The following is a 15,990-nucleotide window of genomic DNA, read 5'->3' as shown; positions in this document are numbered from 1 at the left end:
GTGTGTGTGGACAGTCCCATACATGAAGATGAGAGAGAAGAAACACGAGTTATTCAGTCCAGCAATATCATTAAAGCAGCTGTTTATTTGTGAATGTTAAGATATAAATTGTGTTTTTAGGTGATCCTGCGCTCATACAACAATTTATCTCACAGTGATCTAAAAGTGTAATGTGTTAAAATATAAAATGTTCATATAATTGTTTGATTGAGGTTCATATTAATATAGACTAATACTGACAGACACAGACGTCAACATGCAAATAAAGGGACAGAGGTGGACAAACACACAAATATAGAGGAAGTGAATATGATATGGGGGTTTTTGGAGTAAACAAATGATGTGAAATGATGTTCTGAAAGAGGGATGAGAGCAGATATAATGATCACACTGTTTAAAGCTGCAGACAGAAACATCAGACTCAGGACAGAAACACACGACCTCTAAAGTAAGAACAACTCACATGTTCATTCTTCAAACACAACTAGACTTTGAGATGTTAATATTGTCTGAATGATTGTGAATTTACTGTTTTTCTGCAAATTTTTAAATGACATGATCATATTTTACTCCAAGATGAATATGGGATTATCTGAGTTTTTCAATGTGTTTCTTCCTCAGAAATGGAGCAAACTCTATATTTCATTCTTCTTCTCATTGGTGAGTGTGTTTGTTGTTTTATTGATGGTTTATAGTTTCATCAGGTTTGACTCTGTTATGAAAAGCATTAAATCAAACCCTCTCTTTCATAGCTCTCTGCTCCGTATCTGAATGTGTTCAGCGTCAGTATTACTTTATAAACGTGCAGAAGAGCTGGACTGAAGCTCAGAGATACTGCAGAGAGAATTACACAGATCTGGCCACTGTTGACAACATGAACGACATGAACGAGGTGAAGAATGTGAGTGCTAATCCTAATAACTATGTCTGGATTGGGCTGCAGAGGACGAGTGTTAATGAATGGCAGTGGTCTTCAGGTGATCATGTGCTCTATCTGAACTGGTCTACTGGACAACCTGATGGCAGAGATGACGAGTGTGCTGTGATGAAGAATGGACAATGGAGTGATGTGTCATGTAGCAACAGCCAGACCTTCATCTGCAACAACAGTGAGTTCAACTTTTTAAAATTACAACCATTAATTTATAGATGCACCATATACCAAATATAACGACTCCAGAACATTTACTTCTGATTAGAAAAACACGCTTCAACTGACGCCTTAATGTTTAATATCTTCATCACAAAGGGTCAGCACCACCAACATCATACCCAGTCAACAGTTTGTCTCTCAGTGATGTAAAAGTGTAACCTCACAGCGCTCTCACTGTGTGCTCATACTGTGGTCACAATGTGAGATCACCCCAGCTAGAAATGTTATTGCTCAAAGCACAGAACATTACAATAATAATGAACACAAACAACTTACAGAGCTTTACTTGTTCCACCTGACTGCTGCAGATTTATTTTGGTGTGGATTGTGTTGAAATAGAAAACGCTCCAGGTAGAGCCTCACGGGTCATAATTATGGTTCCCATTCAGTCGGTCACGTTCGACGTATGTCGGACAGACCGACAAATAGGAATCTCGCTAGAGAGGCCAATCTACTTCGAGTGTAACTAAACGAGCCAATGCACATTGGCATGCAATCATATGCATCAGCTGCTTGCCTCGCAGCGCGGGTATATAATGAGCAGCAGGTGCGTTGCATCTTCAGCTTTTCGCTTCGGAGCCGAACGGTGTTTGTTCCTGTTCTCTGCAAGCGAGTGTCTGCTAGAAGACGAGTCAAGCTTTTTGGTTGAACTTCTCTTTTTTTCCGAGTGCGGGCGAACAGCACAGCAGCGGGGTCGAAGTCCTCTCTTTTTCTGTTTTTGTTTCGTTTGCCGTTTTTGAGCAAATAGCTGTTTGACAGCGTCAGAAGGCTGTTCTCACGTCCGGTACGGTGCGTTTTTGAGCGCTGAAAAGAGTGGGCGCCTTCAAAGAGAGAGAAAGCACACGACAGGCTGCACACAATCCCTGTCTGTGTTGCGGTGGCCGTTCCCCTGCGTGCTTCAGCACTTCTAAAAGAGTAAAGTCCCTGAAAGAGCTTACACAAGTGGATTTGCGTCTTTTTAAAGATGACACCCTACTTTGGATGCTTTGGTTTCTGGATGCGGTCGTTCCTGTCCTCACTGACGGCCACGATCACCGTTTCACATGTCTGGGCGCGTGCTGAAATGATGTTCGTGGGTGTTCATGTTTTCATATGAGAACATGATCACGTCGACACGCCGGTCGTGACTCTTCTTTCTCCGGGAAGCTTGAGTCCCCTCTGTTGTTGGCCAGCTGCCGCTTGTGTGTAAAAGCACAGCCGCGGGTCTGCCCGACACTCTGGGAGACCGTGGAGATCAATGAGAGCAAACCTCTCGCTCCTCTGCGTGTCGTGTGCCATCGAGCTGCCGGCACACGAAAAATCTGAAATGCGATTTGGACTCACTGTGGTTGGACTTCCAACAGTCTGTTTTTGCCATGGGTGCATTGCAGGTAATATGGTTAATTTGTCTTTGTTTTTTAGATTTAAAGACTTGTTATACGAATGATGTACCAAATGCTGCAAATGCACCAAGGACGTTATTTTTTTCGTTTTTTTTTCGTTTCACACACTTTACACGCACTGTCAAAATGTACATTGCACATATCTTACACAAGTTTCATAGACTGTTTCAACATGGACTTAAAGTTGATTTTTCTTTGGTTTATTTGTTTTTGGTTAAAGAGAAATTTTGTTATTTTAATGTGAAGTCATTTGACTCATTGAAATGTTTGTCTGAGGACGAAATATCAAAACATGTGTGGCAACGCCTTCTCATATTATTGATGTTACTCATGGCAGGAAAAACTCAAATCCAGGTCCTGAACCTGAATGTTTGTTTGTTCCTTCTGTGTTTTCAAGTCGTCCTGGTTTGAAAGTTGTTCATTTGAATGTCCGTAGTTTGATCCCTATAATTGATTACGTTAGAATATGGGCGATGTCTACGAAGGCAGATATTATTGCTATATCATAAGCGTGGCTGAAGAAGACCCTCTCAGATAATGATATTGCCATTGACGGTAAGAATATATTTCGTGTAGATAGAAAGAGCAAAGGAGGGGGTGTTGTTATATATGTAAATTGTAAATTAAATGCCACTTTGATTGAGTCTATGACTGTTCCTAAGTGTTTTGAAATGCTGGCTATTGATTTTACATTAGGAAATACCAGATTAACTGTTGCCTGTTGTTATAGACCCCTTCAGCTAATAAGGAAACTTTATCCATACTTTCAACTGCACTTGCAGATATTGTACAGCAGAAAGAAATTATCTTGCTTGGTGATTTTAAACTGGAATTGGTTGGAAAGGATTTTAAAGATTACTGTGATTCTGTGAATTTAACTCAAGTAATACATGCTCGCACTCGTCCAAACTTAAAGGACTCAAAAAAGTCAACTTTAATAGATTTGATTTTAACTAATAACCCAGATAAATGCACACACATTGGTATGATTAGAAATTGTAAACTTAAAAAGGCAGTACCACGAATTGTGGTGAAAAGGTATTTTAAATTATTTGATCAGCAAGCTTTTATCCATGATATTTTTAATTTTGATTGGAAAAAGGTTTGTTTAATTCCTGATGTTGAATTGGCGTTGTCATATTTTAAAGATTCATTCATGGGTATTTTAAAATAGACATGCACCCTTGAGAAAGTTCAAAGTAAAGGGGAGGAACAATCCCTGGTTCTCTGTATTATCCACACTTTTGCATGAACGGGACTTAGCCTGGGCAAAGGCAAGGAAATCTGGGCAAGAAAATGATTGGGCTAATTTTAGATATTTAAGAAATAAATGTACTACACAAATACACAAAGTTAAGTCAATTCTATCTTGATGAGACAACAAGAAATTTAAAAAACCCAGCTAAATTTTGGAAAACTATAAATTCTATGGAACCGTACAAAACTCTTAATTTTCTGTACTTCCTAAAATTGTAAATCTGAATAATGTACAAATTACAGATAAAAAAGATATATAGTTGATTTTTTTTTTTTATATATAATCACTTTGCCTCCGCTGGACTCCTTTTTAAGTCAGAGCAAAAACATCTTTTATCTCCAGTGTTTTTTCACCTCAATGTTTGGGGATCGAACCTCTTTACCTTTGAGCCAATTTCAAGGGAGAAGGTTTTATTTGCGTTACGAAATTTAAATTTTAAAAAATCAGCTGGTCCTGATGGGCTTGACCCTTTCCTCCTGAAACTTGTGGCTAATATTATTGTTGAACCAATAACTTATATTTTTTATTTATCTTAAAACAAAACATTATACCTCGATCTTGGAAGACAGCGCATGTAACACCACTTTTAAAAATGGAGATCCAACTATTATGGACATTTATCGTCCTATCTCAAAACTCTCAGCATTGGCCAACATTTTTGAGTCATTGGTTAGTGATCAGTTGAAGCACTTTTTAACAGTAAATAATATTCTTACTCCTTCTCAATCAGGTTTCAGGAAAGGGTATAGCACCATCACAGCAGCCACAAAGGTAGTTGATGATATTGTTAGTGCTATTGATTGTAAAGAATCTTGTGCAGCATTATTTATTGATCTCTCAAAAGCTTTTGATACGGTTTTCTAAAATTGGGATGTCTGATAATGTTATTGAATGGTTTAAAAATGACCTGTCTGGTAGATATCAGCATGTCACTTGTGTGGGCATCATGTCAGGGGAGACGGAACTAATAGTTGGAGTCCCTCAAGGTTCCATATTAAGGCCTTTGTTGTTTAGAATCTACATAAATGATATTTGTACAAACGTAGATGCAGCTGCACATCTCTATGCGGATGATACCATTATATATAGTTCTGCTAGATCTCCATATGAGACATTAAAGAAATTGCAAGATGCTTTCACAGTTCTACAAAACAATTTTCTTAAACTGATATTGGTACTTAATTCTAAAAAGCCAAAATTTATGTTATTCACTCAATCCAGCAATTTACAGGATTTGCCTCAAATTATCACTCTATATGACCAGAAAATTGAAAGAGTGTCATGTTATAATCTGGGTTTTCTATTAGATGAAAAGCTCACATTTAAACCCCATGTAGATAACCTGGTAAAAAAGCTGACAGTTAAACTGGGTTTTTATTATAGAAATAAGGCTTGTTTTAATTTAAAAGTAAGAAAGGAACTTGTTGCTGCTACATTTTATCAGTTATAGACTATGGAGATATTCTGCATGCATGCAGCAAAGTCTGTTTTATGTTCACTAGATTATATTTACCATTCTGCTTTACGCTTTGTTACTAATGCTGAATATTCTACACATCATTGTACTTTGTACAGTTTATCAGGTTGGCCTCCACTCTCAATTCGTAGACAGCATCACTGGCTTATTTTTATTTATAAGGCAGTGATAGGACTGTTGCCTTCTTACTTATCAGTTTTCTCTTTGGTAGAAAACAACAGATACAATCTCAAATCAAGTAATAGCATTCTTTTTACTATACCTGCAGTAAAATCTGAATTTGGTAAAACTGCCTTCCATTACAATGCCCCTTCAACCTGGAAAGCTTTGCAAAAACAGTTGAAGCTAGGCACCATCTCTTAATGATTTTAAATTAAAAAAAACTTTCAGCTATAAGTGTGATTGTATATAGGCTGCTGTTCTGTTTTGCTTTCTGCCTCTCCTGGTTATGATATTGTGTTATATTTTGTTTGTTGTTGTTTTTAACTTTTGTCTTTGTTAGGTGTTGTTGTATGGCTTATGGGGTGCTGATACCTTTTTAAGTGCTGCCTTTCTTGGCCAGGGATCATTTGAATAAGAGACTATAGTCTCAATATGACTTCCCCTGGTCAGTGCCGGCCCTAGCGTCTTTGTCGCCCTAGGCAAGATTTTTTTTGGCGCCCCCTCATATTGCAATTTATCCAAAGGGGCGAATCTAGAAAATTATTTAGAGGGTTCACAAACAATTGTGTTCACAAACATTGCATTACCAGTATCTATATACTGTTTAAAATTAATAAATAACAAAATTTCAATATCCATCATGGCACCAAGTAAATACACTATATGAAAAACTTCTAAATGAGTCTGAACTTGTATCACTAAAGGAGATGAGCAGTTTTATTAATATTACTGTAACGACTCATCACTCTGATTGGGATCCATTTGCATGCTTTATATATAAAGAGAAGTCGTACAGGCAGGGTATAACAGGGGCAGACAGGTGTAACAGAGGCAGACTGAATCGTGGTCGAGATAACAGGCAAACAGGTCGGGACAGGCAGAAAGCAAACACAAAACGTAGTAACAGGCAAGGGTCGATAGACAGGCAGCACAGGATCAGTAACGGTAAACAGCAAGGTCAGTAACAGGAAATCAAAACAGGTAAAAATGCTCAGAAATGTACGCCGGGGCAGAAACAAGACTTCGCGATCAGGGAGCGTGATGGAAAGTCCTTTATAGTCCGTGTAATGGGCAACAGCTGATGTAGAGATTAGTCCAAGGTATGTGTTTCTGGGAAAAGTAGTGTGTGTGTGTGTGTGTGTGTCAGTATTCGGGTGATGGCTCCCTCCGATGGCCAGAGGAGGGAATCACGGAGTTCGTCTCTGTGACAGAGCCCCCCTCCTGCGAGCGCCTCCTGGCGCGAGGATGTTGGCGATGCCGCGGTCTTCCTCTAGGACGAGGGGCCGGTTTTTCCGGATGGTTAGCGTGGAACTCTGCCACCAGATTAGGGTCCAGAATATCATCCGAATCGACCCAAGAACGTTCCTCCGGACCAAACCCCTCCCAGTCAACCAGATACTGGAGTGTACGACCGCGGCGTCTGGAGTTCAGCAGGTCGTGGACCTGGAAGATCTCCTCGCCATCGACCATGACGGGTGGGGGGCCCTGATCATCTGACCTCTCCTCCCCCTCCTCGCGGGGACCATCGGCAGGTTTTAGCAGAGAAACATGGAAGGAAGGAGAAATGCGGTAGTGATTAGGCAAAGCCAAACGGAATGAAACTGGTGTAATTTGACGAGTTATCTGAAATGGACCAACATACCTTGGACTTAGTTTCTTGCACGGGAGTCGGAGTCGTAGGTCTCTGGTTGACAACCATACCCATTGTCCTGGCTGATAGGTAGGCCCGGAGCGACGGCGGCGATCAGCTTGTTCCTTTTGACGACGAACAGCGTGTTGTAGATGTACATGTGCTCTGTCCCATGTAGCCTCGCTACGATTTAACCAGTCATTGATGGCGGGTACGTTCGTGGGCTCGCCGGACCAAGGGAATAGAGGGGGTTGAAAACCCAGGATGCATTGAAAGGGGGTTAGACCGGTTGCAGGCTTACGTAGAGAATTCTGGGCGTACTCCGCCCATAGGAGGTAACGGGACCAATCGTCCTGATTGCTGTTGCAGTAGGACCGAAGATAGCGAGTGAGTTCCTGGTTCATGCGCTCGGTCTGCCCGTTGGATTGAGGATGGTACCCGGAAGACAGGCTGACATTAATATTCAGGGCTTGACAGAAGGCTGACCATAAACGGGAAGTGAACTGTGAACCGCGGTCGGACACAATGTCCTCTGGTAGGCCATATATGCGGAACACCCATTGACATAGGTGCTCAGCGGTCTGCAAGGCCGTGGGTAGTCTGGGTAAGGGGATAAGGCGGCATGCTTTGGAAAAGCGATCCACCACAGTGAGTATGGTTGGGTTGCCCTCAGATGCAGGAAGATCGGTAATGAAGTCTACCGCAATGTGTGACCACGGGCGCTGAGGCACTGGTAGAGGATGCAGTAAGCCAGCTGGGAGTTGATGGGATGGTTTATTCCGGTTACAGACCTGGCATGCTTTGACGAACTGTGTGGTGTCCCTGGAGATGGAAGGCCACCAGAATCGTTCTTGTGCTAGATGGATGGTTGCGGTAATGCCAGGATGACCGCATGCAGGTGAGTTGTGGACCATCTCCAGCACACGGCTGCGCAGGGCCAGCGGGACATAGGTCCTCCCTGGAGGGCAGTCTTGAGGAACCTCGGTCTCTGAGTTGATCTGCTCCAGTTCCGTAATAATATCCCACTGTACAGGGGCAATGACAAGAGAAGAGGGCAGTATGGTTACGGGATCTTTGTTCTCTTGCTCACCTTCAAACTGGCGTGACAGGGCGTCTGCCTTGACGTTTCTTGAACCGGGTCGATATGTCACAGTGAAATCGAAGCGTGAGAAGAACAGGGACCAACGGGCTTGGCGAGGGTTCAGTCTCTTGGCGGTGCGGAGGTATTCAAGGTTCTTGTGATCTGTTAGTACGACGAATGGGTGAGTAGCTCCCTCCAGCCAATGACGCCATTCCTCGAAGGCCGCCTTCATAGCCGGTAACTCCCGATCTCCGACGTCGTAGTTCCTCTCCGCAGCATTCAGTTTTCTGGAATAGTAAGCACACGGGAACAGTTTAAGGGGGTTACCTTGTCGTTGAGACAGAATGGCACCGAGGCCAGTGTTGGATGCGTCCACCTCGACAACGAAGGGCATAGATGGGTCAGGGTGATGCAGGATGGGTGCAGACGTGAAACGTTCCTTGAGCTGTCGAAACGCATTTCCAGCAGTGGGATTCCACTTGAGTTGGCTCCGTCCCTTCTTTATCATGTCGGTGAGAGGGCTGGCTATCATGCTGAAGTTACGGATGAACCGTCTATAAAAGTTAGAGAAGCCCAGGAATCGCTGCATCTCCTTGATGGTGCGGGGCTGTGGCCAGTTCAGGATGGTATCAACCTTCTTCTCATCCATAGCTACGCCCTCCGGGCTGATGATGTAGCCTAGAAAGGAGATGGAGGATTTGTGGAATTCACATTTCTCGGCTTTTGCGTAGAGCTGGTACTGAATAAGGCGTTTGAGCACCTGTCTGACCTGTTGGACGTGTTCCTGCATGGTGTCTGAGTAAATCAGGATGTCATCGATGTAGACAATCACAAAGCGGTTCAGCATGTCCCTGAACACATCATTGATGAACGACTGGAAAACGGACGGACTATTGACAAGCCCGAAGGGCATAACTAGGTATTCGTAGTGCCCAGTCGCAGTCGAGAAGGCGGTCTTCCACTCGTCCCCCTCTCTGATGCGGATCAGGTTATAAGCACTACGCAAGTCGAGCTTGGTGAAGACCCTGGCTGAGCGGAGCTGTTCCAAAGCTGCGGGAACCAAAGGCAGAGGATAGCGAAACTTGACTGTTATCTCGTTTAGACCTCGGTAATCAATGCAGGGGCGGAGACCGCCGTCCTTTTTACTCACGAAGAAGAAGCCCGCCGAGGCCGGTGACGTGGATGGACGGATGAAACCCTTAGCCAACTCCTCCTCTATGTACTTCTTCATAGAATCTGACTCTGGCTGCGACAGCGGGAAAATACGGCCTCTAGGTGGTGTCGCACCTGGGATGAGCTCGATGGCACAATCGTATGTACGGTGAGGTGGTAATTGGGAGGCGCATTCCTTGCTGAATGCTATTGAGAGGTCTTGGTAATCTTCGGGGACTTGGAGAACAGGGATGACTGAGAGATCGCCATTCTGAATGGATCTGAGAGGAAGTGAGGTGACAGACGACAGACATTTATCAAAACAGTTCTTATTCCATTGAGTGATCTGACCTTCTTTCCAACAGATGACTGGGTTGTGTGTGCGTAACCATGGTAGGCCGAGTATAATTGATGAGGTAGAGGTGGGTAATACGTGAAATTGTATGGTTTCTGTGTGAAAGATGCCCGTCTGCATCGTAAGCTGCCGTGTAATGGAATGGACTCGTCCGGTTCCCAGTGGTCGTCCATCTATGGCTTCCACTGTGAGAGGAGAGGAGCATTTAATTAAGGGAATGTCGTGCTGCTGAACAAAAGACAGAGAGATAAAATTTCCTGCAGCCCCAGAATCCAATAGTGCTATGGTATCTAGGCGATTGTCATGATTCAGCAAAGTGACAGGTACGGAGAGAGACATTTCAGAATTGTAATATGGGTTAGACTCACTCACCGAGCGTTGATCTTGTGGGCGAGTGCGTACGGGACAAGTGTTGCGCACATGACCAGGACTGCCACAATATAGACACAGGCGGTTAACCAGACGGCGATTTCTCTCCTCCTCCGAGAGATGATAAGCATTGACTTGCATGGGTTCGGGGGTATCTGGATCACTCGGTTGTGGAGAGCGAACATTCCGTCTTTGACCCGTTTTGCGGGCTCGCATGAGATTGTCGACGTGAATAGCGAGTTCGATGTACTGATCTAAACTCCTCCCTTCATCCCGACAAGCCAGCTCTGACTGTAACTCATGCGATAAACCTCGTCTGAAACAGACTTTCAAAGTGTCACTCACCCAGTTGGTCTGAGCAGCGAGCGTGCGAAAAGCCAGGGCGTATTCGGCTGCCGTCCTTTTGCCCTGTGTTAACTCCATAAGACGGTCTCCGGCACCCCTTCCGTCACTGGGATGATCGAAAACCTCCTTAAACTGTTGCATAAAGCGATCATATGTAGAGAAGGATGATCCATTCTCTCCCCATACAGCCGTTATCCATTCTAGCGCCCTCCCGGTTAATAAAGAACAGACAAAAGCAATCTTACTGGCTTCCGTGGGGTACAGGGCAGGTTGTTGGTTGATAAATAGAGAGCACTGCAGAACGAAACCCTTGCATTTAGCGGGTTCTCCGTCGAATTTCTCCGGGAGCGAAAGGCGAGTGTTGATCAGTGACGGCGTCCCTGCCGCGTGGTTAATGGCAGCTGCCGCGGCAGGTGGAGGGGACGCCGCTGGCGCGGACACCTGCAGACCTTGCAAAGCTTTTACCAGTTCCTCTGTGAGTGAAGTAAGGCGATTGAGTTGATGCTGGTGGGCGGCTAGCTGACTGGCTTGAGCAGACATCGTGGCACACAGGTGGGCAAAAGCAGCTGGATCTTGTGGTGGCGAAGTCTTCTGTAACGACTCATCACTCTGATTGGGATCCATTTGCATGCTTTATATATAAAGAAGTCGTACAGGCAGGGTATAACAGGGGCAGACAGGTGTAACAGAGGCAGACTGAATCGTGGTCGAGATAACAGGCAAACAGGTCGGGACAGGCAGAAAGCAAACACAAAACGTAGTAACAGGCAAGGGTCGATAGACAGGCAGCACAGGATCAGTAACGGTAAACAGCAAGGTCAGTAACAGGAAATCAAAACAGGTAAAAATGCTCAGAAATGTACGCCGGGGCAGAAACAAGACTTCGCGATCAGGGAGCGTGATGGAAAGTCCTTTATAGTCCGTGTAATGGGCAACAGCTGATGTAGAGATTAGTCCAAGGTATGTGTTTCTGGGAAAAGTAGTGTGTGTGTGTGTGTGTCAGTATTCGGGTGATGGCTCCCTCCGATGGCCAGAGGAGGGAATCACGGAGTTCGTCTCTGTGACAATTACACAGGCTACTTCAATGGTACAAATCACATTTTAGTGCAAGTTAAAGAGCAACAAAACAGTTTTTGTGTTTCTGTTATTAACAGAGGTGGGAATGTCAGTGTGTGTTCACCCAGAACACCCTATCAACCACATACTCTAGCAACACCCCAGCAACTGCATAGCAGGAGCCTAGCAACCACCCAGAATCTCCTAGCAACCACCTAGCAACACTTTAGCAATCACCCAGAACATCTATATTCTGGCCTAACTGACCAAAGTTTTTACATTTTTTTTAAACAAGACTTGAAGTTGGGTTTATGACAAGCCAACATAAATTTGTCCTTCAAACTTTTCAGTCTCTATTGTTTTTCTTGATTGCTAACGCACAATTCATGAAACGATTAAACATTTTCTCACAACTAAACACAATATTAAAACTATACACCAACTTGCACAAACCTCAAACGTCCAGGTCAAAATAAAATGTTCTAGTCAAAAACTTATTCTTGTCTGACAAAATCAAACTTCATCAGATGACACACAAAACATAACAAATACACAGACTACTGCACTGCCCAGTGAACACTAGTGAGATCAATTCATATAACACAGTAACAAAAAATACCTACTTTTCATTTTACTATTATAAATTGATCTTGCAGTAGATGAAAAGCATGAGAAAAATAAGTATGACCTTGGTATGCACCAAAATACAGTAAACTGTCAATTTCAGTAAAAGTAAATTCAGCATCCTCTGCAAATTTGGCTAAATTTCATTACAGTATACAGCACTATAGCAGTGTATTGGTCTTCTGACGTAAGACTATATCCCTAGGCAATCATTTCTCAACGCTGCAACAAATACAGTATACATATAACAAATGGTTACAAAGAAAGTTGACAATCACAAGTTTGAGGGTGTACAACGTGACATTTCCCTCATCTAAAGTACTGGTACTGTGTAAGTTTAAAACCCCTGTAAATTATTTATTCAGCTTTCTCTCAGATTTTGACTGGTGTGTCATCAGTTTTGCCACCTACTGTTGTCATTGTTAAACGTTTTGAGAAATACGTCTTTGTTTTGATAACTGAACGAATGGTTTGGGAAACTGGGCCACCCGATTCACTTATAATGTGTTAGCAATCGAGAAAAGCTAAAATACATTTAGATTCTTACCCCAACTCTGCTATTATTTTCTGTGATCGGGATCTCCGTATTGATTTCATGTTATTGGTTCGTCGGATGGCAAAGATACCTTTATCCATGATGAAAGTGGAGCGGGCGGTCGCTGAATCAGCTCGCCAAAAAATTACGAAAATGAATCTCAGACATATTCGGATGGGACATTTCTCACAGGTACGGTGTTCATATTAGGACATTCTTAGAACACCGTACACAGGACTTCTGAGTAGCCTATAGCCGGGAAGCAGTAATTTTCAGATTCACGTACAAATATGGAAAAAAATCGTAAGTGAACTTGGCTGCGCTGTGTTTTTGACTCTCAAAGATTCGGTTCATAAGAGTCATTTGTTAATGAAGCACACTGGGCGCGCTGCGTGCAACCATCATGCACAGTTTACTGAAAGACGCGCTTTCTTGCCATTACTTTGCGTTACGCAATTTAGTCATTTTTTAGTCATCATATTGAAGTGCTGCTCCTGAAAAGGAGTACTTGAAACACTGCTTATTTTATTCTGTGATAATTTTGGGGTGGCAAAGCTTTTTCTTAGGGCAGATGCCACCCGTTATAACCCCCCCCCCCCCCCCCCCCCCCCCCCTGTCCATGCATCCGAGATTGCGCCCTTAGCATTTGCCTATACTGCCTAAAATAACGGACCGGCTCTGCCCCTGGTTAAATAAAGGGATAATAATAATAATAATAATAATAAACCAGGAAATCTGAATCTGTGAATATGTTGCCAACTTTACTGAACTTATCCGTTCAGGTGTCTTTCACTGACGTCAAACCGTGTCTTGAACTAAACACTGAACAGATGTCTTTATATTTCAGTCTCAGTTCAGAAATCAAACTCTATTAACTGCTCCATTGTTAATGTACAGAGCTGTCTGAAGCACTGCCTGAGGGAAACAGGAAGTGTTTGTCTGAACTCACAACAGGGTTTGTCAGAGAACGCAAAAGATTTGAAAAATGTTTTTTTCCTCCCATCCCAATTTTTTTCCACCACAATGTCCCTTTAGGGGCTCCACACATTTGCATATCTTAAGTAAGAAAATGATATAAATCCAGAAGTTTTGTAGATAAATGTGTAAATGTTTTAAATGTGTCCAATTTTTAGGTTATGTGTAAAATCATTTTAATAATTTTAATAACTGTTTGCAGATATTCTCTTTAAGTAGTCTAGATCAATTAGATTTTAAGCCAGATTACAAAACTACCACAAACCTCTTATCTGTTCCAATAATAATAATAATTAAAGTAAATGAATTAATTGACTCACTGTATTCCACACGAGTAAAACAGATCAGAGATGTATTATTACTCTCATCATCAATATTCCTACTTTTCAGATATCTGAAAAATGAATCTGAACTCTTTTATCTTCAATCGTGGAGGTCTGAGCAATCTGGACCTTCAGTCTATGGTGCACACTTGGGATTTTTGGACACCAGATAATATCCCCCTGTTTCACAGACAAGGATTAAGCTAGTCCCAGACTAAAATGCATATTGTAGCTGTTTTAACACTAGGGCATGTTTATAAAAGCTACTTAAATGCCCTAATTAAACTAAGGCCTAATCCTGGTTTAGTCTCAGCCCTGTTTGTGATACCGGGCCTATACGTTTTTAAACACATGTAGCCTGCTATGTTAAACACTTTATTATTATTATTATTATTATTATTATACCTCTATAGTAATTGTAGAGTAATCTGTAGTAATTAACTATAGTAATTGTAAATTCAGTTTAAAGATGATCTAGACAATGTTTCTCATTTTCATTCAAGGAGATATGGAAAATGTTGTTTTACAACCAAAGATAATGTGAATTACAGTATTTACACTGTTTTCTTCATTTTTAATGACAGTGTTCAGTGTTTATTATAAGCGGGTCGAATCCACAGCTCAGTTCTCACTTCATCATGAGACTTTCAAATAAGATACTCTTTTACTCCAGTAGGTTTTTTTGGACAAGTAATTTTTACTCTACTCACACTACATTTTTGGAAAGTAATGTTACTTGATTATATTTTTAAAATATTCCTGAAGATATTGCGAAGATTCAATATCATCAATGAATGACGCGTGTTTCTGATGTTTCCACTGCTGCTCCTGTTCACATCAAACCATAAAACTGTGTGAGAATAATGAACTTTTTTTTATTATTGTTTTTCTTAAAGCGAACACAGGACTCGTCTTTGTCAATCAGACGAAGAACTGGAGAGACGCTCAGAGTTACTGCAGACAGAATCACATTGATCTGGTGAGTGTGAGGAACCAGAATGAGAATCAACAGCTTCAGAAGTTCATCAATGATAGTCACATATCTGGTGATGTCTGGATCGGTCTGTTCAGAGACTCATGGCAGTGGTCAGATCAGAGTGACTCCTTATTCAGATACTGGAGGTCTAATGAACCTAATGGTGCTGGAGGAAATGAAAACTGTACAGCGATCACTAGTAATGACGCTCTGAGAGATTGGAATGACGTCCCTTGCAACACCAAATTTCCTTTTGTGTGTCATGAAGGTGAGCAGATCCTCACAAACACACACAATCCATCCATCACCTCCAGATATCTTAAAGTTCACACTACATGTCTGACATGACAAATTCCTCCACAGTGTTTGTTCTGCATGTTGTTTTTGATCAGTCTCTCTCTAGTTTCTGCTTGTGGTTTGTTTTGTGTCCAGATAAACTGATTCTGATCAAAGAGAATCTGACGTGGTCTGAAGCTCTGAGATACTGCAGACAGAATCATGTGGATCTGGTCTCGGTTCATTCAGAAGAGATTCAGCGTCGTGTGATGAATGTGGTTAAACAGGCGTCTACTGGGGCGGTGTGGTTGGGTTTACGTCACTCCTGCACTGTGGGCCTCTGGTTCTGGGTGAGCGGACAGACCGTGTGCTATCAGAACTGGGAGATTGATGATTCAGAGAACTGTGATTCTGCAGTGAGATCTGGAGCAGTTCAGTCTGGAGGAGATCAGCGCTGGATCAGCCGTCCTGAGACTGACAGACTCAACTTCATCTGCAGCAGAAATGAAGAGTGAAGGATTCGTTTGTGCTGTTCTTTCACTTTCATTTTGCCTTGTTATTTTTTTTTTTTTTTTTAATTGGCAAACACTTTTTGTTCTGTTTTCATCAGATAATGTGCTTATATCAGCAGGGCCGCGTTATCCTAATGAGCAACATGGGCTGCAGCCCAGGGCCCCGAACACTTGGGGGGGCCCGCGAGACAATCCTCTTTTGCGTTTTAAAACGCATCGTTGTCACACCCGAATCAAGAGTCACAGGCGCGCAGCGGACACGCACGCAGGAATAAAACCAGGACAGTGTGCGTAGCATCTGGGTATGCACGTGCATATGGCTGGATTGGTGGCCCGCTATTACAGGCTT

At 42.6% G+C, this 15,990-nt stretch overlaps 1 protein-coding gene across 1 annotated transcript; it reads left to right on the top strand.

Annotated features, from left to right (window-relative positions):
• Nucleotides 1-623: 623 nt before the first annotated feature.
• Nucleotides 624-15,753, top strand: LOC137030633 (C-type mannose receptor 2-like). Its single transcript, XM_067401052.1, has 4 exons — nucleotides 624-660; nucleotides 753-1,109; nucleotides 14,774-15,121; nucleotides 15,286-15,753. Exons 1-4 carry the CDS (start codon nucleotides 624-626, stop codon nucleotides 15,642-15,644), a joined length of 1,101 nt encoding a protein of 366 aa, XP_067257153.1. The 3' UTR covers nucleotides 15,645-15,753.
• Nucleotides 15,754-15,990: the final 237 nt, after the last annotated feature.

The sequence above is a fragment of the Chanodichthys erythropterus genome, chromosome 11 (genome assembly GCF_024489055.1).
Source record: "Chanodichthys erythropterus isolate Z2021 chromosome 11, ASM2448905v1, whole genome shotgun sequence".
NCBI lineage: Eukaryota > Metazoa > Chordata > Actinopteri > Cypriniformes > Xenocyprididae > Chanodichthys > Chanodichthys erythropterus.
Note: the sequence above shows the minus strand (reverse complement) of the source record. Positions and strands in the feature narration are given on the sequence as shown.